A 22,581-nucleotide genomic window follows, 5' to 3' on the forward strand; every position below is an offset into this window, starting at 1 on the left:
ATACAGACATGATTACAGGGAGGAATAGAAAGGAGGAGATGAAATACACAGACGATTTGCGGGAACTCGGAAGTGCTGTAAATGCGGGCGGACCAATCCCAGGATTTGCGGTCCGCATCAATTCTACGGGTAGTTAGATTTTGGAGGAGGTGCATGTCAGCTACATGCATAGGCCTCTGCGTAGGTAAGGGAGCTACGCGGACCCCTGGCGTAGGCTATGCCAACGATTCAATGCAGAAGTATAAATCAGCCTTAAGTGTTGGCATCCAGTGAATGGTCTATTTTCAAAACTTGTTGCTCAAAGCAGCTGAGTCTGTTAAGACTGAACCAGATCAGTAGAGTTGCAGAGTGGGCAACAAATAATGAGCTGAAATTAGTAAGCTAGCTAGCTAGACAGCTAGCAAAGGCAAACATATCTCCAGATTCAGGTAATTACTCTCTGTAGATTTGTCTCTTTCACTTTGTCTTCACATTGAAATTTGATGTGATATAAGAATAGTAATTATAACTACTATTAGATTACAAACAAGTCACTCTTATTAGTGTAGAAAAAAGCTTATTATTGCTCTCTGTTTTACTACTTTTTAACATTTCAAGGCTTTCAAAGGCTTACAGGGTTGTAATTTTGTCCTTCAGTGGACGGCAAAAACAAAGATTTTGGGGAATGCTGGTCTACCTGAGCATGGCAATTGTTGTGTATATGTATTGTGCATGTGGGCTACTATTTTTAATTCGCCACTCCGTACACAGTTTAAATAATGCTGTTAACAATTACAGCTTGCTAAATAAGACACATGCACACAATGAACCACTATGGTGTTTGACATGACTGAATGAATACATACGTTTTCTGGCCTGGTATGCTTATGCAGGTGTTTGGAACAATTTCCGTGCTGTCATGTGGTCAGAGAAATATTCAAAAACATCTGTGGTTGGACAGGGCTCTTTTTTAATGTGAAGATGAAAAACTTCTATGAGTTGATGTCTACTCGTATATAAAAAAAAACTACTACTGCTAGAAATGTAGCTTTGTCCAGTTGTTAGTATTAGCCATTTACAACACAACAGGTACCAGAACTTTGAAAGGACCTTTCTGAAAATGTATTTGTTAATGCAGTTGGACACCTGTTAAAAATGTAAAGCAGTATTTGCCAAACTGAAAGTGAATTCTGTCAAAACAGCTGCCATTGCCACTATAGTTCCCCACTGAGGGAAATCTTATCTCTGCTTCTGCTGGGAGCTGCACCTATAATCATTTTTTACTGTAGCTCCTCTGAGAATAAGGTGGAAAGGGCATCTTCAAAGAGATGATTGTCTTATAAAGAGAATACTTTTATATCTGTAAATTTGCACAAAGCTTAGTCATAAACAAAATGCATCTTCAACCAGAACTTGTCAGGTTATGTTTCATTAAATTACTTAATGGATTTAAAACAAAAAACACATTTAATCTGTTTAGAATATCAAATAAGGTCACGCAATCTGACCTCAGGACAGCTGACAGAAAAAATAGGCCGTATTTGTGCAAAATTTCCTTGTAATGTAAGCCCATCTTTTAGAAAAAAGATTTAATTACAGTCGACACATTTCAGTGAGCTGTCAGACATTTTGATGATGTGGTTGGACTCAGAGGAGGTAAATAGACAAGGGTGAGTCCCAGGAGATGGCTCTGTGTGTGGATGTGTTTACCCCACAGTGCAATATTCAAAGGCGTATGTGTATTCATGAGGATGTAAATGTGTATCATTCCAGTGGTGAACTTTTGACGGAAAGTTAAAGGTAAATGAAATAGAGATAATGTGTCAGTGCTTCTCTTAGCCGACTTATTACAAAGAGCCTTACATCAGTCACTGTTATCAACTTTGGGGTCCCTTAGAAATTAATTTAGATCCTTCAGTTATCCCCTCTGGTTAGCTTCAAAAACAGCGGCAGAAACATGAAAGTGGCTATACTTCTCACATTTCTGATGATTATTCCTCCTCCTTCATCATGTGTTACTCATGAGAAGAAACAAACCATAATTTGGAGGTGTGATTTTTGAGCAAAGGTCCCTTTTCCCCTTGGCTACCCAATCAGACAAATTATATTTGAACTGTGCCATGCTAATGATGCTTTACTGGTGGTGGAGCAAGCAACAGGTTCCATTTGAAGCAGGGATTTAAAAAGCACAAAAAAACGTGCAGATGTGGAGAAACAGCCCTTGTATTAATAGCCGTACTGCTGTAAAGCACACAGAGATGATTCATATCTAAATTGCGAGCTGTGTAGAAAATGTTCAGCCCACCAACATGGTGTTGAGATGCCCATCACGTCCCACTGAAGCACTTTAAACATTTCTCTTCAAAAAACCAAAACAGATTGATATGGAATTTCAAAAGATCGGATTTGGTCCAACAGTCTGAGTCATTGAGTCTGTAATATACACAGTGCATGCTTGAGCGCTTGTGCAAGTGGAGTGTGTAGGGCTGCCTGCAAGCTGATACAGTATATCACAATGACAATATGGCTGCATAGAGGGGGTCTACTTAGGCATCAGAAAGAGTTAAAATCTCAACCTGGCCAAACGGCACCCCACGGAGATATGCCTTTGTAACATGTCCCCTTTATGAATTAGCTCCCTTGCCAAACAAACGTAAGCCTGTTTGATAGGAGATAAAAGACAATAGAAATAGGAAAGAAAGAAGGAAAGAAGGAAAGAAAGAAAGAAAGAAAGAAAGAAAGAAAGAAAGAAAGAAAGAAAGAAAGAAAGAAAGAAAGAAAGAAGAAAAGAAAGAAATTAAGGATAGAAAGAAGGATAGGGATAAAGAGAGAAGAAATTAAGGAGAGAAAGAAGGAGAGAAAGAAAAAGAGAGAAGGATAGAACGGAAGAGAGAAATTAGGAATGGAAAGAGGAGAAAAAAAGGAAAGAGAAAGAAAAAGAGAGAAGGATAGAAAGGAAGAGAGAAATTCAGGATATCTAGAAAGAAAGAGAGAAAGAGGGAAAGAAGGAAAAGGGAAAAGGAAGGAAAAGAAATAGAAGGATAGAAGGAATTTAGGACAGAAAAAGAAAGAAGGATACATCGAAAGAAAGAAAGAGGGAAAGAAAGAAAGGAAAAAAAGAGAGAAATAAAGATAGATAAAGAAAGAACTATTAACTTACACTTGGAAAGAGCGGAAGAACTAAATACAAGTAAGAAAAACAAAATGAAGTAAGCAAAAAAGACAACAATTAGGGGAAATGTAGGAAGAGAAGACAGAAGGAAGGAAATAGAGATGGAGTTAAGTAAGTATTCGGGTAAAAGAAGGCCAGAATGAGGCAAAGTAAGGAAATGAGAGGAAGAAAAAGAGGAAATTAAGAGAGAAAGAAAGATAGAGAAAGAGAAAAAGAAAAAGGGAAACCAAAGAAAGGAAAGACAGCCCCCCAAAAAAAGGATAAAAGGATGACTAAACCCAACTCCTCGGAGGGTGGGAACCAATCTGAAAAATGATTGGTTGGCTTTCCTGGGGCAAAGCTCTCTTTGCTCACATCAATAAAACATAAACATGAATAAATGCGCTGCTTTTGGCCTTCCAGGGTCCTTACTTAATTTCATGTATGCAAGTGAGTGATGATGTGCATGGAAAATTATATTTACCTAGGAGGCTCCAAATAATTCTGGGAGCCATTTTGTGTTTGTTTGTTCTCAGTACTCACATAAATGCACCACTGCACCATGAACTCTTTAGATATGCGTTAAACGCTACTTCATTTGTTGAGTCTTCACGATGTATCTCATGCATCTGACGTGCAAGTTATGACCCTGCTGGTCGCGGCATTAGCATGTATAGCAGTTTCTCCTCATTGACTTATGCCACGGATGCACATCCTATCAATAATGTCGAGGACGTGGGAACACACAGTCTCCAGTGATGTACTCTTGATGTATCCACTTAGGGACAAATCATCCAAACAGTCATTTGCCTCACTAGTCTGTTGGTCCCTGAGGTGGATCTTCACTGACCCAATTCATTGGGTCAGCTTTCGTTAATGAGCCAACTGCACAAACACGTTGACGCCAGTTAAGATGGAGCTCCTAACGACAATTACAGCTTGGTTGCTAAGAGGCTTTCTGTAATCAAGTTTTGTCATGAACAGCTGTTTTTAGAGGTTGCTTGACATTCTCGACGAAATCTGCGAACATTTGATTAAATTGGATCCACGTGCAAAACGTTGCAAATGGTTGAAACCCAATTGAAAACACATTCATGCATTGTTCACGCAGTTAATTTGCTGTGTTAGATATTTGAGTCCCTTTGATGAGGAATGAACTGCCTCTGGTTTGACACTGATGAAATCAATTCCAGATTCAATTTACCCTGTAGTATTTGTAATGTCCCATGACACAGAGTCATTGTTGTAAGCAAAACTAGAACTGAGGAGACAAACGATCAACAGTTTGGAAGAGTTTTTCTCTCCTATCTATTTTTCAAAGAAGGCAATTAGGCCTTACATCACAGCCATTTAACTAAGTCGGTACTGCAAATTGATTCAGACTCCAGCGTCGGACCTTGCAGACATGGTGCATTTAGTTATGCAAATGCTTATCTCTCTGTGTGATTGGTTAATTAACCTGTAATGCAGATAGTCCCAGCCATGCACATTGCCTGTTTGATGGCTAAATTGTGGGTCAATTGGGTTTTTAACATTTTCAAAGCAGACTCAGAGGCACGTCTTTTGTTCCTCAGAGTCTTGTGTGGCTTTTCTCGGTTTAATGACTGGCTCCGCCGGTCCCATAAGGTTAATGCGTTTAAACTCACTGTAATTGAGCTTTTGACCTATCTTTCAGGCTTTTTAAAAATTCGTCATATTATGCCATGTTCCTGCTCCTTGATTGTTATTATCCACCGCTCCTTTCTCTCTCCTTAACTCCCTGCCCTGCCCTAAACTTCCCTCCTTTCCATCCTGAGTTATGAGCATCCCCGTGGGAAGTCATTTATAATGCCATTGGAGTGACAATAATTCGTTTGCACACCATTTCACTCTGCCCTCTGTGACTTGGCAAGCTTTTATGGGCTACATTTTTGTTTCCCCCGAAACACATTGTCCAACCATCCTCAGAGAACATGCAAAAGCATTTAGCCCAAACTGGACCTGGGCTTCTTCCAGTGACTGAAGTAAGTGGCATTATGTCTTCCATCAACAGCTGAAATCAACATTTGTTGGTGCTGCAGCTGAACTACCTCAAAGGTAAAAGAAAAGCGAGAAATAAAAGAAGGGGATGAGAGAGGGTGGTGTGGTGCAGCAACTGTTGGATTGACTGCATTTCTTTTCAATGTTCACTGAACAATTATGTTCAGATTTTGCTGTCATGTAGGTATCATTCCACATGAGGTACAAACATAGTTCTTGACAGCTCGCATGGATTTTTTTTTCACATCCTGCCACCAGCAGACATTTTTTGGTGACATGAGGATCCCTTGTCATTGGCATTACACTCTGCACGAGGCTGATACTTATTAGTAAAAGGATGTAGCAGGCATGTTGAATTCATTCCACGTCATTATGTATGCTTGTGTATGCAAAGGTTTTTAAGTGCTGACTTTGACATGTAATCACACATACATGTTACTGTTATGTTGCAGGTGATCCTGATCTTGACTAAGCTGTATGACTTCAACCTGGGGGCTGTTACCGAGAGCTCACTCTGGAGGTAAGGTTATTTCCAATCATTCTTCTTCCCCATCTAAACAGAAAGGTTGCGGAATTATTGTGAGAATTTTATAAAAATGCAAAAGCACAACCCCAAAAACAATAAGCATAATGTATTCATGGAAGATGCAGTATACTGTAAGTTTGATTTATAGTGTTCCCCTTGCAAGGATATGAGCAATCAAGTTATACTGGAAGCCAATATAAAGTATGTTTTAATAAAGCAATCTGGAGTAGTTCAAAATGAAGCATCCTCCCCTTTGCAGGTCCATAAATAACACAACTGAGAGTGAGACAACCTTTTAAAAAAAGACCCAGACGTGTGCTCTGTCCATCATGAACAAAAAACTCCCCAAAAACACTGTTTCTAAAAGATGAAACACAAGACTTATCTGAGGGATCCTTTGTTTGGCTCTCTCTTTTCTCTGACCTAGAAACTTCCTGATGGAGTTTTTGATTGATTGTCATCTATAACCTTTTGTCTCAGAAGCAATTGACATGCGATTGCCACTGTATAGCTGTAGTAATTCCATTCAGTATATATTGAGAGGTGAGTTACAGTGCCCTGTCAGGTCATAAATAAGAATAGAATTCATTAAGGATTATGCCACAGAGCCCTATCCAGCCTCCGATATGCCTTTTTTCCTCACCTCTCCCATTGCCTGCAGAGAACTCATTTCATTCTGAAATACACACGAAAAAGAGACCATCACTCCGCCAAGCATACAGTTTCAAATTAATATCTGTTTCACCAAAGGCGCTGCTAAGATTTACACCCGACTTGACACGTTTTGAAATCCCATATTGTGTACAGGAGGTCTTCCATCATCAAGGTGTCTGCTTAACAATGGCACCGCGAGTAAATTAGAGTGTACCTCGGGGGCCACGCGAAGCCTCTTAGTAGGGGTATTAGGAAAGCACAAATTTGAATGTTATGAAAAGAAACAGGAGTAAATGATTTTGGCGATAACACAATACATGATTTATGGCTACAGCTACAGGCCACTGTTGGTGGCAAAACGTATTGTGCAGATCAATGGGGGACCTGCAGACACCAACTAAGCTCACATCAAGTCACTTTGTGTTTGGAGATAGCTGCAACAGAAAGCTTCACAATCTACTTACACTTCTTTGGAGGCTTTCTGGAGCAGGAGAGAGAGACAGGCCAATGGGAAGGAGTACTTAAGCACAAATACAAATGTGTTATAGGGGGGAAAGTCTTTGAAAACAATGTCAACAGCAAACAGCACGATTCAGATTAATGCACAGACAATGATAGCAGACACTGGGTATCTATCCAATTATGCAGTGAAATTACATTTGGAGGCACTCAGGTAGAACTGAGAGCGAGGAGAAATATGAAGATTGGGATGACAAACACATCTACCCTTGTCACGGGAGGCGCAGACTTGTAAGGAACAGGCAGTTCTGTGAAGTATCTTTTCATGTCGCGACAGACCCTGAGTGCCTTATTTTATTTCAACACGGGCTGTTTAAGTAATAAGGGCCAAGAAATGGGTCATTTGTTCTCATAAAAAGGAGATAAAAAGCAGAAAATGAATCACATAATTCATCTTAAACCTGTAGTTATAACCTTCATGTTGCTAATTTGTTGCATCACAGCTACCGAATACAAGAAAATGAGGCTAAATAAAAGAAACGGATAAAAACAAAAGGTAATTTTGAGCACTTTTTTGTAATAAATCCACTGTAAAAACAGTTTAAAAGAGGATTTCAAAAGCCAGTAAACCTGGTATATTGTTACGCTGACAATGTGTTCATGACTCAGTGTGTTCTTAGGACTACACTTACACTCTTATTTTTTTGCCCTTTCGACACAAATTACATTTACTGTATACACTGTACTTCTGATTTCCCAAAGCATACCTGAAGCTTACAAATTAAACTCTTACCTTTCAGGCCAGCTGCTGTTTTCATTACATGTCAGTGTAGCATGAAAATCAGCTTTCAGAGACTTGACACGTGTAAAGTGGATGTATAGTCTGCATAATGGGCTTGTCAAGGCCACATTATTCCTAACTGGTGTTTTAGTTGAGAAAAAAGGAAATACCTAATGAAGATGTCAACCTTTTTTTAAAACAGAAAACTTCTCCTGACGTCTGTGTTTTCCACTTGGTTGTCAAACTGTGATGTCTACTCTCTATAAATGCATTTCTTTTGTTAGCAATTCTTTTACAGTGCTCAGCACGGAGGAGTTTTTCAGATTATCCCCTGTGTGCCAGTGCATTACCACACAATCATAAAACACTTTTTAAACAATGTTTTACAACACCAAAGGTACCCTGTGGAGTTTTACCCGTAAACACAGTTAGTATTATTATTTATTACATCTATTTACAGACAATTTCTCTCCTCCCTCTCTCATAGAGCTCTACCCGCATGAAAATGTGGGAGTCTTGGGAGGTAGAGCGTACAGCCGAACCCAGGTGGTGTTTAGCTAGCCTTAACAGGCTTCTCACCCTCAGGCCATCCCATTGGGATGAGTTAAAAGTCTGGCTGTAGATTTCTTTATTAGTGCCCTCAAATGTGAGTTTGAGTCAAAAGGAATAACAACTTTTTAATACTTTAATGAAAGTAGGTTGTGAAATCAAAAAGGGTAAATGTTATTTATTAGTAAATGCACTGGCCACCCCTGCCTATGTGAGAGCCTCAGTTGGGCCACCCCGGTCTGGACACGCCCCTGATCACCCTGACTCTGCGTTGTGACCTTATTTCTTTTCTCTTTCTCTCTCTTTCCCTCCTCTCTACCTTCATGAACATGTGTTAGTCTGGGAGGTAGAGTGTACAGCCTAACCCACGTGTTGTTTTGTTAGCCCCAAACAGGCTTCTCACCCTGGCTTTGCCTTGCCTGTGATCTTTCTTACCTATCTTTCTCTCTCTCTCCCCCTCCTCTCATCTCTTGTAAAAAAAAAAAGAGGATTTGGGGAAGGTAGAGTGTACACCCTAACCCATGGGGTCACACTCAGACAGGCTTAGTGCCCTGGAACTTCCTTCCCTGTCCTCTTCCTAACACCTTTCTACAGTCTTCTATCTATTTTCTGTTTCCTTTCCATGTGTTGGTATAATGGGGGTAAGAAAGAGCTTACATGGTTTTTGGACGCCAACTGTCGAGCCTCCTCGAGGTGTCATGGACCCAATTTGACAAATCACCTGTGGCGAGAGGTGCCCACCTGTTGACCCTGGTGATGAGCTGGCTCCCTGCTCCCCATCTATCCCTACCTATCTTCATGTTTGGATTGTTTGGGACATTAGAGGCTAAGTGGTAGGTTAAGTGACTTATCAGTAGAGCACAAGTATTGGGATGAGGGTATAGCCAGATGAGCATTCACCCTATCATCATTAGAGCATAGATACTTTGTGTTTAATTCAAAAAGTGTTTAATCACCAAACTGCATTGAGTTTATCCTTGAGGCCCTTTAAACCTGTTGAATACATCTCTATCCTCATAAAACATGCAGAGTTGATCCTTTTAAATCTTTGCAAAACAGCATTGTTTACATTTTTCTACATTGTTGCTACATTCCTAGCCAGGTTTTTAACCACTAGTTGTTGATCAGTGGAATAAACTGAAGGATGTCCTTTAGTGTGCCCTTCCCTCTCATTTGACAGACACGGCTAATCTCTGAGGTAAACGTATTTATTTGCTTTCAGTGCTTCTTAACCTTCCACCATTGACATTGTCCTTCTCTGAGTCTTATGCTCCCTGTTTATCCCTTTTCTCTGTGTTTTACAGTTGCACACCTTACAGTATTCATTTGCTTTTTATGCTTGATATGTATCTAATTACCTGCTTGTTTGTTGATGTATGTGTCCTCCAATTTACCAACAGAGTGTTGAATGTGTCCAGCAATGTATAGGGAAGAGCATATCTCCTCTAATCGGAATAGAGGTGCAATTGACAACGTTTGTCTCCAATGTATCCAGGGTATAAGACATTTGAAATTATAGATACATGCACATTGGTATTATGGTAAAAGCTTGAAAAACAATGGCAGCTAAGAGTAAAGCTGCTTAGAAACTAGTTTAGATGGTTTAGCTTGACATCAATATATTGATGCTTTCTGTTTAAAATTTGAGGCAACACTGCCAGAAGAGCACAAGATAGAAACACAATGGGAACCCGCTTATCAAAAAATCTCCCATCAGTGGTCAGAAACTCCCAGGGTTCTTTATTATATCATCCTGTTTACACATAAGAATATCTCAGTAACACAACCTCACCTGGAGAGAATTATTTTATTGATCTTCCACACTGTTTGAATAAATAGCAACATCTTCCATAAGTGTGCTTTTTTTCTGGTTTTTCATATTCTGTCGTTTAAAATTGGAGCATCTATACATGTGAATGATGGCAGGTGTAGTAATGACAGCACATTTTATAGGTATAGTGTATTTCTTTCAGGACATCAACAAAGCATCGTGCAAGAGCGGCAAACAAAGTAATAACATTTGCATGAGGCTAGTCTGTCTCTGCAGGTTCATTTAATAGGCACGATGTTGCCTGAGTGGTTGAAAATCAATCTGAAATGTATGGTGTGCTTTAGAGATGCAGTCACATAAAGAATAACTGACTTGTAGTTAATGGGCTAAAACATGCCACACCACTGATATGGTGCTTTGAAATCAGTCTGAGGCAGGTCTCTAATGGATTTTTTCATCAAACATGCAGTATGCATTTTGTTTGTGTCCAGATCGACTGATTACGGAAGCACCTACACCAAGCTCAACGACAAAGTGGGCTCAAGGACGGTTTTAAGTTACCTGTACGTCTGCCCTACCAACAAACAGAAGGTCAGCATTTCTCTCTTTCCTTTAATCTCTCTGTCTGATCTCCGGAAAGCTTAGTCCCAACATCAAATTACACCTTTTTTAAAATTGCTGCCAAATGACGGTATCTCTGTCTCTCTCCCTCTTCTAATGCTATATCCCTCGTCTGGCTCTCTGTACTTTAGATAATGATGCTTAGCGACCCAGAGGTAGAGAGCGCTGTTCTCATCAGTTCAGATGAAGGGGCAAGCTTTGAGAAGCATACCATTAACTTCAATATCCTGAGCCTGCTCTTCCACCCTGCACAGGAGAACTGGATACTGGCCTACAGTCATGACAGCAAGGTAGCTTCTGACAATGGACCTATTACAGGAAAGAACACTATGTGAAAATAACCTAAGTACTGAAGCCCTGCCAAGTGGAGATGCATCCATACATTTTTAACTCAGTTCTCTTGTAATGACGAGTAGTCCTTGCTTGTTTTCTTAATATTGCTGCTTTATGTCAAGTGATACTCATATCTGCAGAGTTGCAAAAGCACAGAAGAAGTACTGGAATAGACTGACTGTACCTCATTAGTGTGGGTAATGGCAACATGGCATGTCATGGCAGTCAGCAAACCATTGTTTAGTTTTCTAGATCACCAGAAAATTACCCACCTATCACTAGAAAACAAGCTTTGAGAACGTTATAATCATTATCGTCCTATTTTGGGATCCAGAGGATAAGAAGGAAAGTAAGTCAAGATCTCCAAAAATCAAGTGGAATTAACTCGTTATCATAGGAAGACAAAGTGAATAAATTGTATGGATGCTTGTCTGCTAAAGGGCAAATAATCTGTTGTACTGTGTATTTTTGATTATTTATTTTAGGAGTAATTTTTACTTGACTGCGTGAGTATATCCTCTTGACAAAGTCATAAAGAGTGCGTGCTTTCTTTTTTTTTAAAAGAAAACATCAGTAGACCAAACTGTGGCAAAACACAATGTTTTCCAAAACCATAGAAAATACAGTGCTGTCTGATGGTTGAGCAACTTGAAATTAATAAGCAATTAGCATCCATTGAGCTTGTATCATAATGTTACGATGATACACATTTAAAAGGTAACCAATTAACTAGTTTATGTTAAAGGAGACCTATTATACTCATTGTCACCTTTCATTATGTCTGTCTGGGACACCCATAGGGTAGCTTTACATGAATGGCAGCTCAACAAACTTCTAATTTATCTTATACAGATGCATGATTGCACCTCTGCCTTTTCACTGCTTTTCCAGTGATATGAAGTTAGACGCAGCTTGTGGGTGTTACTTTTCACACCGCTTTGTAGTCATGAAAGACCATAAAGTTATGCCTTTAAAGATAACGTCAGAGGCTAGATGTTAGTTGTTCTGTTTTTTTCAAGGAACAGACCCAGGTTGAGACGCGAATCCAGTTTGTATTGACCTTTGTTTAGGAGAAGGAGTCATAGGTGAAGTGGTGAGCATAAACAGTTCTGTTTTGGCTGTTGTCGTCCCAGAAACATGAAGACTTCACTCTTTTTGTGGTGCCTTCGTCTTTGGGAAAAGAAAATAGTTTCCTTCAAAACCAAAAGAACACATGAACTTTTGGAGACATACTGAATCAACAAAGTGCAGGATGGAGGAAAAAGCTGAGTGGCCAAATGGACTTTCCAGCTTCTGGATTGACATGTCCTTGACTTGTTGACAGAGCTGCTGGGTGGGCATGTCCTACAACATTGTTTTCACTAGCAAGGACCACGCCACACAAGGATATGAATTTGAACATGTAATGATTTATTGTGCGTTGTGTAGCCCAGCAGATGGAGACTCAGGATGAGGGTTACGTCTCAGCGTTATCCTGCCGGAGCTGATCTTGATCCCAGGCAGTACCTGGAATTAGACAAGGGCACAGAAGAGCAAAGACAAGTTGAGTAGTAAGGGGATAAGAAAAAGGGTAATTGAAGCAAAGCAAGGTGAGGGAGGGTGGGTTGAAGAGTAACAGATGAACGGTTGAGTAGGCTGGCTACGTTTAAGTAGGCTTGTCAGGGGATTGAGGGTGTGGTTTAGGCGTGGTCCTGCTCCCGAATTTAAGTTAGTACCTTAACTTCATATAATGTGGGCTCAGGCCAAGTCTTGCAAAGTTCTCATAAAGAGCTTTACAGGGAAGCCGGAAAACCTGGGGATTACGCCTACATCTTTGCATCTCATGTTATGAAGCTTTGTCTAGGTTTATTATGGACAACAAACATTGTAACAATATATGTATTTATATATGCATAAGCATAATAGGTCTCCTTTAATTATAGTTACCTGCTGCAATCTGTTAGACTTTTTTTTTTTGCTGAAACTGAAATATAGAAATGAAATATAAAAAGAAGGCAATGTTTAATTCATTTTCAGTGTAAAGTTTACCTCAAAAAATAAAAAAGTTTAACATTATTGAACTTTTAAATTACTAAAGTAATATATGATTGAAAGAATAGCAATGTTTGATTTACTTGTTTTAGCTCTTACACTAGTTCACTCCCTTTATGCCACATAAGCTGCTGTCAGCTCAGCTCTCAGAGTCACACCATCATTCAGCCAAGGATGCTGTAAGATATGAATTACACCAAGTCCATAATGTGTTTTTGAATGAAGGTTTCTGCTGTGGTTGTGATGATGATACTTTAAGTGTAATGAAGATCATCTTAATTTTATCTTGCAGCTGTACAGCTCAATGGACTTTGGGAGGAAATGGCAGCTTGTGCACGACAACGTGATGCTGGGCCGATTCTACTGGTATGATTGCGTGGATCCTATCTCCGAACTGTTCCTCGCACAATGATTGATTGTAATTTGCATAATGATAGTGTTTGTGACCCTGTGCTGTCAGAAGGATCCAGTGACCTCTTGTCAAAATCAGATCTCCCTCTTTGCAGTCAAGCACAAAGCTGATTATATCCGTATCACGTAGGAGGAAGCAATATTGTGCTTCTTTTTCCATAGCCCAAACATGACATGCTGTTTTTTGTTGTCGCTGTCATTTAGTAATCCAGACTGCTTGAGCACAAGCCGGTGAATATTGATGTGAGCCCGTTTATCCCTGTTTGTCATGTTATGTGTCAAATCCAAGTGTCTTTTTTTTTCGTCGGGTAAGAAAGGACACTGGATGGAGGACATCCTCTCCACATGCATGAACAGTGAGACGTTTGATAAATATGACAGCGCAGCGGGAACAGGGGTGCCCGAAACAATGCATTACTTGTGCTCTTGAAACCATCCCTTCACACGCATTATGTCAAATAGTTATTTTTCAGTAAGGTGCTGCTGCCACCCACAATTCCATAACGACACACATTTGTTTTGGTAGATATTTATGGGGAGAGCTGGTGTTTTTCCTCCCCCCTCCCTCTTGTTGTTTTATCTCTTGATGTTTTGCTGAATTGAGATTAATTGCCGCTGGTGTCGTACATTCTATGCACTGACTGATTTACAGCAGATAAAAACATCTTTCAACGGCTCTCACACAATGTCCACCTACAGCTGTGATTCTCACCCCAGCCTCCCTCTTCTTTCTTATCTCATTTTCTTTTTTTTTTTTTTCCCCCATCTTCCTTCACCTCTTTCTACTCCTCTCCATCTTCTCCTCCCTCCCTCCTCTCCTCCAAGGGCGGTAATGGGGCTGGACAGAGAATCTGATGTGGTCCACATCGAGACGCGCATCGCAAAAGGCCGTGAGTGTGCTCCCCTCCTGTCCACTGCAGTAGCAAGACCCACAGGACCCCCTCGCCTCTCATTTAGAGCGAGGTCACAGGGAAGATGAGACCCGTTCTGCTGCTCAGATTGGTCCCTGAAGTCTAGTAAAGCAGAATAGGTGTCTTCTGACAAAAATGGAGAGTTTTAGCGGGTTGATGGATGTTTCTTCTCTTTAATCTATCCCCTGTGTCTCATAGACAAACCTCAACTCTCTCCTTCTAAACAGCATTCTATCAAACCAATTATAGGGTTTCCTGCATCAGAAAATATGCTCATATGCCTCCTGTGGAGAGAAAGAAAGTGTCTGAATTAGTATTCAAACTTTTTATGCCTCACAATTCTAACACAAAAAAAATGGGACACACCAAAAGAGTTCAAGACCACCACAAGACTTGACTGGTCTGATGTCAGCTGATATGAGATGCAAAAGGTCGACTTTGTGTGCTTGTAACTTTGGTTGAATATCCTCTTCATTATTCCTACAATTGCTCAAGCTTAAAGTTTTCTCAGAACTGTGAACTATTTAGCATATGTATACTGTATAGCAGCTCCAGCGCATACAAAGTACTCTTTGGAGGTAAATGGTTGTAATTTACTTTTGATCGATTTCCTTTCACCTCTTTCCAGGCGCCCAGTACGTGAAGTGCAGAGCCCAGCGCTGCACAGAAGCCAACAGACAGTACCTCTTTCCGGGACACGTGGACACTAACTCGCTGGTTGTGCAGGATGAATATGTTTTCACACAGGTTTGCATAGTAATAGAGTACTTCTCTTGATGAAACTAAACCAGATGTCTTCACCTTTTATTTCTCAGAGGCTTGTGTGTCTGTGATTTTCTCAGGGTTTTGTTTTTATTTTATTTTTCTCTCCTGTGCATCCAGTCCATGCTTTTCCATCAAAACCCACATAATGGCTTTCCCTAACACACCTGTTCCCCACCGGCCCGATGTGTGTTTTGATTATGTTTTGTCTGGTTCATGTCAAGGCACGCGGAGTGTGTGAGTTTCCGCACAGACAACACTCACTACTGGAAAAATGTGTTTGTTAGCTGAGAACACACAGCAAAGGAGCTGTGAATAGACAGGTTGGTGTCCTTATTACCGTTCCCTCTGACTTTGACTCCAATTAGACAGCAGCAGTCAGGGTCATTATTAGAAATTTAATTTCCAAATGCCCTCCTCTGTCATTGATTTCCATCCACAGTGAAGTAATTTTCTTTCTGCCGGTCAGCCTTGATGCATTCGGTCATCCCTGTTAGACTCAAGCCAAGTTTCAGCGAAATAGAATATCTAATTATAGTCGTTTTCTTGAGCTCACAGTTAGAAGTAAACAAATCCACACTCCTTCGTTTAGAATAAACACCTCAGAATGTTTTCTGTTTTAATTTCTAATTTATTTATCCGCAGATTTAATCTTTTGATATGATATGATGTTGCAGCAGCAGCAATACTTTAGCGGTGACCTAGTTTCACTTTCAACACACTTAATCCACAGACTTGATTGGAATGGCTGCGATGTAAGAAAGAAAATGTATGAAAAAAATATCACAGTGGGGTTCAGAAATGGTGATTCAATAAAACGCCCAAATTGCATTTAGCTGAGATGAGATTGACCGTCAAGGCAGAGGCAGACATGAGGAAGATGCTGGTGAAAATAACTGGACCCGGGGAGTGTCCGTGTGCAGCTGCGGCGGCAGCAGAGATGACTTTCTTGTGACTTTCATTGCTCGGGGCAGTTGGATTTAACTTGACAAAGAGTAATGAGGTTATCGATTGGGCTACAACGAAATAAGCAGTCTTCAACACCTCCAAAGTCTCTTGGGAGAGAAGGAACAGCCAAGTGCAACATCCTCAAAAATGTGGCCTGGGAAAATGCAGCTCATTGATTTTCGATAGATTATTCCATTAGAGCCCTAATGTAGTGTGTTGGGGGACAAACACCATCCTTCTAGTTGATTAGAAAATAAGCAATCAAGTCGCATTGGCCTGGCTGTAAGTGGATGGGGAAGTGGCAGTGCATTAAGATCTTCAAGACACTGTAGATAAAGCCAACACAATTTTCAGTGCCTCTTAGTTTAGGACTAATTGAGATAATGATAATAATTTCTGTTGTGATTGTAATTTTAATCTTCTTTCAACACTCTGGAAAGCGGAGTAAAAATCGCTAGCGTTTTATCAACTCAGTCATGCATTGAGAATTAATATACCTCCTTCTCGAGAGGTTTGAGCTTCATGTCCTCATTTCACCGCAGAGTCACATTTGGGATGGTGATGGTGTCAAATTCTCTCCCTCCCATCCCACCCCACTTTTTTTTTTAAATTTTCTGGACAGTCTGCATAACTCTGTCTATGCGGGAAAGACTCACTCCCATGAATTTAATCAAAAATGAAATGTGCAAATAAGAGTCACTGACCCAAATGGAGAAAAACAAGGTGCTGGTTAAAGTGACACTAAAATATGTACATGTGGCCTATTTAAAGAGTGATGGAGCTTCTTTGACTTTACTACTCAGGTAACAAAGTCAGGACGAGCCAGCTACTTTGTCTCCTACATGAGGGAATCATTCAAGAGGATGAAATTACCTAAATATTGTCTGCCAAAGGTAAGCACCAAAGTGTCAAAGATGAATTCTCACACAGAAATGTGATGATTGTTTTTGTTTGCATCTCTTTTCTCCCCCTTTTGTTGCAGAAATCAATCCTTAGAAGGTGTTATTGTGTGACGAAATATCACCCGTTATTCAGAAGCACCTCAACACCGAATGGCCTTTTTTTTTTTTTTACCTCCCATGAGCCTATCTTTCTCACCTGTTCTTCTATTACACTTCTCTTTCGCTAATCCACACCCCACTACAGGACATGCACATCATCAGCACAGACGAGAAGCAAGTGTTTGCAGCAGTCCAGGAGTGGAATCAGAATAACACTTACAGCCTGTACATCTCCGACTCTCCGGGGGTCTACTTCACCCTGTCATTAGAGAACCTGAGAACCAGCAGAGGACCTGCTGGCAACCTCCTCGTAGACTTTTATAAGGTGTGTCTGAAGTCTTGTTCATGGTCTGCTGCTGTCATTTCGCATAGAAGAAGTAGCACTTGTCAGACATGTCTGTCACATTTTCAGAGCCCAGGCTCATGTACTTAATAATTTAATTTAAAACCTTTTATTTATTCATGTAAAACTCACATTTGTACATGATTCCAGGGTAAATATACAGTACGGCTCTAATTAAAAAAAAGTTGGGATGCTTTTTAGAATTTGAAAATGTTAGAAAAAATTGAATTTGATGGTTTGCAAATCTACACCCTGTATTTAATTGAAAATATAACAAAGACAGCACATCAAATGTTGAAACTAAAAGACTGTTGTTTTTAAGAATATATTTTGATTTCATATATGATGCCAGCAAAACCTTTAAAAAAAATTAAGACAGTTCATGTTTACTATTGTGTGACATCACCTCTTCTTTTAACAATACTCTGTAAACATTTTGAACGAAGGAGAGCAGTTTCTGGAGTTTTTTGGTTATGAAATCTTATCTGGATCTTGCCTGGTGTAGGATTTCCACGGCTTGGTAGTTTGGGGTCTCCATTGTTGTATTTTTTGTTCCATGATGCCCCAAATGTTGTTGTTTTTTTTTACTTTTTATTTATAATTTTTTCAATGGACACACAACAAGCACACATACAGGAGATGTATTCCCTTTACACTTAATCTTTACATATCATTAATGGGACAATTTCCTATAACTAAAATCTTTGTCGCTAAGTTCTTATCTTATTTCACAATATACATTCATTGGTTATAATGTACATTACACAAGTGTATTTAGGGTAAAATAATGAACTGAAATCAATAAATGCCCAAAATGGTATCAATAGGTGACTAGTCAGGACTTGAGGCATCCTAATTTAGCACTCAGACCCCTATACGGAGCCATACTGTTGTACTGTACTATGTGCAAAATGTGGTTTGGTATCCTCTAGCTGTATAATGGAAGGTCTTCACTGAAAAAACTATTAGCTGGATGGTAGCATATGCTGCTCCAAACCCTGTATATATTGTTCAGCATTAGTAGTGCCTTCCCAGGTGTATAAACTACTTATGCCCATACCATCACAAATACTGGATTTTGAACTCTGCACTGATAACAAGCCAAGCGGTCCCTCTCCTCTGTATAGTGCTGGATGTGGTGTCCATGATTTCCAAAAAGAACGTCAAATTTAGATTTTTCAGACCATTGTAAAGTTTTCCACTTCAGCTCAGTCCTCCTTAAATGGCCTTGAGCCCAGGGAAGTTGTCAGTAATTCTGAACTCTGTTTGTATATATTTTACATTATATTTTTGGTACAGTTTGAACCTGCACTTTGGGATGCAGTGGTGGACTGTTCAGAGACAGTGGTTTTTGGAGGGGATTTTTAGCCCATGCAGTGATTTCCACTACAGAGACATGTCTGTTTTTAATGCAGTGCTGCCTTAGAGCCCAAAAATCCCAGTCAGTCAGTATACGTTTTTAGACTTTTCCCTTTTGTACAGAGATTTCTCCAGAATCTCGGGATCTTTTAATACCATTATGTACTTTAGTTGACGAAATTTCCCAAAGTCTTACGCCGATGAACATTATTCTGAAATGGTTGAACTATTTGCCCACGTAATCTCTCACAAAGTGATGAACCTCTTACTAACTTTACTTCTGAGAGACTTCCTTTTTATATAACCAGTCATGTTACAAACCTTTTGCAAATAAACCCAAGTAGTTGGGAGATGCTCCTACAGATGTTTTTTTTTTTTTTTTTTTAGCATTACACATCTTTTTCAGTGGTCTGTTGTCCCTGTCCCAACATTTTTTGAATCGTATTACTAGCATGAAATGAAGAGTTCATGCAAAAGCAATTAACTCACTTTTGAAAAATTGAAAAAATGTTTCAAAAAACATATTTTTTTCTAATATTAGCTTTTGGTATGATCAATCAACTGAGGTTGGGTGGCTTTGACTAAGTCAAAATGACTTTTCTAATCAGAGATATCTTGAAAATGTAACTTTATTAGGAAAATATAACAAAAAGAAATATGTTTTTTGAAAATGTATAAAAACAGTTATCTATTTTTGCAAATGAACTCTTCCAATTTAAAATGAGCACACATTTTTCATGAAACAATGACATTTTCATGCGATGTTGTCTTTGCACTATTTTTAGATCTAGGGTTTAAATAATTTGCAAACCATCAAAATATTTTTATTATCAACATTTTACAGGGTGTCAAAACTGTTTGGAATCGGGGCGGTATTTAAAATGTAATTATCCCTTATGCTATCAGCATTCTACATTTGTATGAACCTCATTTTTAATGTTCATTAACATTTTATTCATGTGGTTACACCTGGATGAACTTATTGGCATTCTTTGATCCTTTAAAATGAGAAAATCTTAGAATCATGATTTTTAAGGAGCAGTTTCAAGGAACTCTTCATTTTGGTTGCATCAAAAGCAATGTAACCATTTTTCCTCACATTCTTTACCTCAGGAACAAACATCCAACCCAATATTTCAATTAATGGCAAGGTTAAACATTAACATGCTTATATAATAATTATTTAACTGAATAATTCCATTGAAGGTTACGTTAGACTCTGTGAACTGGAAATACTTGGATCCTGTTTATTTGTAATTAAAATATTTGTTATAATAATTCACATTTGATTGAACATTTCAATTAACAGTAAAGTATAGGCAAACATTAGTCTGCCTATTTGTTAGAATTCTTATTAGGTGAACATTTCCAATCACAGCTAAGTTAGACAAGATGAATAGGTCTTCTGTAGGAAAAGAAATGTTGTATTTTTTTCTCACTGAGCTCTCTTTTTTCCTCTGAGCTTTACAGTTGGCACACCTTTAGGACTAAATCAGGCAAAAGTCACAATTTCTAACAGTGTTGCTATTATCCCCACCGGGATCGGTACCTTAGTGATCCTCTCACCTGCTCAGCTACCGTTGCCTGGTTTGCAGGTCGGGATCAATATTAAAAATATCCATGTTGTTTAGCCTACCAATCCAGCTTTTGATTTAGGTGAGGACAGCATCTCCAATATGGTGACCACTATAGGCGTCTAGCCCATTTTTAGGCATGCTGAAGCACCTCTAAACTGAATCCAAGCACCCCTAAAATTTGAGAGATTTCTTTCCTTTTTTTTTTTTTTTTTTTACTGTAGGCTATGTCCTTTTTAGTAAGCTACAAAAGTTTCAAAACCATACAGTACTTGGTTGAAACGCAATATTTTAACAACAAAAATACAGCAGCTCCACCGCATTTTACATGATGTGCATTGCATTTCAAATGAAAGTCCAAAAAATAACTCCAATGTCATTTTTTTGTATTTTTGGTACTCACTATAGGGGGCTGGTTTACTCCAGAAACATACAAACCGTTGTGTGTATATGTTGAGGAGCAGCTGTATCAAAATGAGTTGTCTTTCTTCAGAAATTAGGGTTACCATACATTTCTTTTATGATTCCAATCCATTTCTCTTTTGCTGTGGCTCAGCATTTAAATAGCCTTTATCAGATTTGATGGTTTAGTCACAGACTTTCCCAAAAAGTGTAATACTTTTATTTCACAAATGTGGGAATGAAATTGCATTAGAATGTACAAAACAGTGAAATGTATCTTGCCCAGCTCAGCACCCCTAAACATCCTATCCTAGAATCGCCCCTGGTGACCACCATTGTTTGGCTGCAGAAACCAATGGGAGACATTATTGAGATCACGTTCATGTACTAGACAGTGTATGTCAACAGCATGCTCGCTAAACCGCCTTTGCTTACATTTTCGACAGCAAGAATTCACAGCTTTTGATTCATACACAGATTCATACATTTGACTGTTTGGATGAGATTTTTAAAAAACTTTATTTTCAGGACCAAATCAAGTTTAAGATCAACACAAACCCCAAACCCCTCGCTTTAAGCTGTTCTCTAAAATTAAAAATTGATTATCATGGATTTATATTCTTTGGTCAACTAACTGAGTTTTTCTTCTAGCTGTACTAAACATTATGAATTTGATAGATATGTCTGGAGCATCCCTGAGACATAATTGCATTTCTGCTGTTTTCCTCCATAGGTCGAGGGGATAAACGGCATGTATCTTGCCAACAAACTGGTGGACATTCACATCAAGACTTTTATCACCTACAACAAGGGACAAACATGGGCCCTTCTGCCAGCTCCCGCTGCTGATGTTGTGGGAAATAACCTTCACTGCATCCTGGTGAGCCTTTGGGCAGGAGTGAATAAATGCTTTTATTCATGCAGAATGAAGCTTTTGACACATATCATTCGTCAAATGTTTCAACCTCATCAGCTGTGCTTTGGATACTCTTGCTTTCCGAGCCGTATTTGCTCAGGGCGAAGTGCCAGCTTCAGCATCAGCATCGGCTCGCCTCTTTAAACCCCCTAAACAGCAGAGGAGATGCTTGGCTGGGATGTTCTTATTATGGGTGTGAGCCACAGAGTGTCATTGCCTTTAGTTTCAGGGGTCCAGACTTTCCATTAACCTCTGTGATTTCAATTTACTACCTGTAGTCACACAAGACTAATGAATGTTAGATTACACAGAATCACATTATGAGGCTGTGTTGTTATTCAGCAGGTATGATAGTCACCTCATTCAGTCAGCATGTTCCTTAAAGATTGTTTGAAATCATGCTGCTTGTTCCGTTAATAGCAGGTTACAGTTTTTCTCTGTGTCACACGGATGACCATAATGCTCTTGTCTGCTTTCTGACCCTCCCTTCAACTGCTGCTGCTTGAAAAGCCTTATTGATGTTTTTCACTGCTTCAGTCTGAGAGATGAGTGGAAATGATTTGAATCAATTTCTCCAGTTTTATCAGTGCATCTTGGGGAATTTTAATTACATGCCTTGTTTGCTTTAGAATGAAACAATTCAAATGCCCTTTGTGTCCTCTCAGCCATTTCAGCCTTTTTTTCCAGAGAGAGAGGAGATGAGAAGAACAAAGTATCTTTGTTTTCCATAAATGGTGTCTGAAAGTGTTAGCGCTTTTCTCTCAATGGGGAGGAGAGTTTGAAGGCAAAGCTAATTATAATTGCGCCTGTAAAGATCCTCCTGATACATATTGTCTCAACCTGTTCTGCATTGAATTCTGTTGTGTTGACAGCCATTTTGCTCGCTACATCTTCATCTGGAGATGTCGGAGAATCCCTACACATCCGGACCCATCACCAGCAAAAAGTCTGTGCCGGGCATCATCGTGGCTACAGGTAGAGTTACCCCAAAGGACGGGCGTTTGATTTACAAATTAAGCTGATCAGATTAGAGCTGACACAAGCGGAGGACCTTTGCTAATTTTTCATCGCCAGAGCTCT

The 22,581-nt window shown here is 39.4% G+C and overlaps 1 protein-coding gene across 1 annotated transcript in view; it reads left to right on the forward strand.

The window, feature by feature from the left end:
• The first annotated feature begins 5,440 nt into the window (after positions 1 to 5,440).
• Positions 5,441 to 22,581, forward strand: part of sorcs3b (sortilin related VPS10 domain containing receptor 3b) — a 37,599-nt gene continuing 20,458 nt past the window's right edge. The window contains exons 1-10 of the mRNA XM_034681119.1: positions 5,441 to 5,669; positions 10,381 to 10,480; positions 10,642 to 10,800; positions 13,167 to 13,240; positions 14,111 to 14,175; positions 14,825 to 14,943; positions 16,710 to 16,799; positions 17,053 to 17,232; positions 21,319 to 21,465; positions 22,374 to 22,476. Of these exons, the coding sequence (XP_034537010.1) occupies positions 5,593 to 5,669; positions 10,381 to 10,480; positions 10,642 to 10,800; positions 13,167 to 13,240; positions 14,111 to 14,175; positions 14,825 to 14,943; positions 16,710 to 16,799; positions 17,053 to 17,232; positions 21,319 to 21,465; positions 22,374 to 22,476 (1,114 nt within the window). The 5' untranslated portion in view covers positions 5,441 to 5,592. The remainder of the gene's footprint in view (positions 5,670 to 10,380; positions 10,481 to 10,641; positions 10,801 to 13,166; positions 13,241 to 14,110; positions 14,176 to 14,824; positions 14,944 to 16,709; positions 16,800 to 17,052; positions 17,233 to 21,318; positions 21,466 to 22,373; positions 22,477 to 22,581) is intronic.

Source organism: Notolabrus celidotus, chromosome 4 (genome assembly GCF_009762535.1).
Source record: "Notolabrus celidotus isolate fNotCel1 chromosome 4, fNotCel1.pri, whole genome shotgun sequence".
Classification (NCBI taxonomy): Eukaryota; Metazoa; Chordata; class Actinopteri; order Labriformes; family Labridae; genus Notolabrus; species Notolabrus celidotus.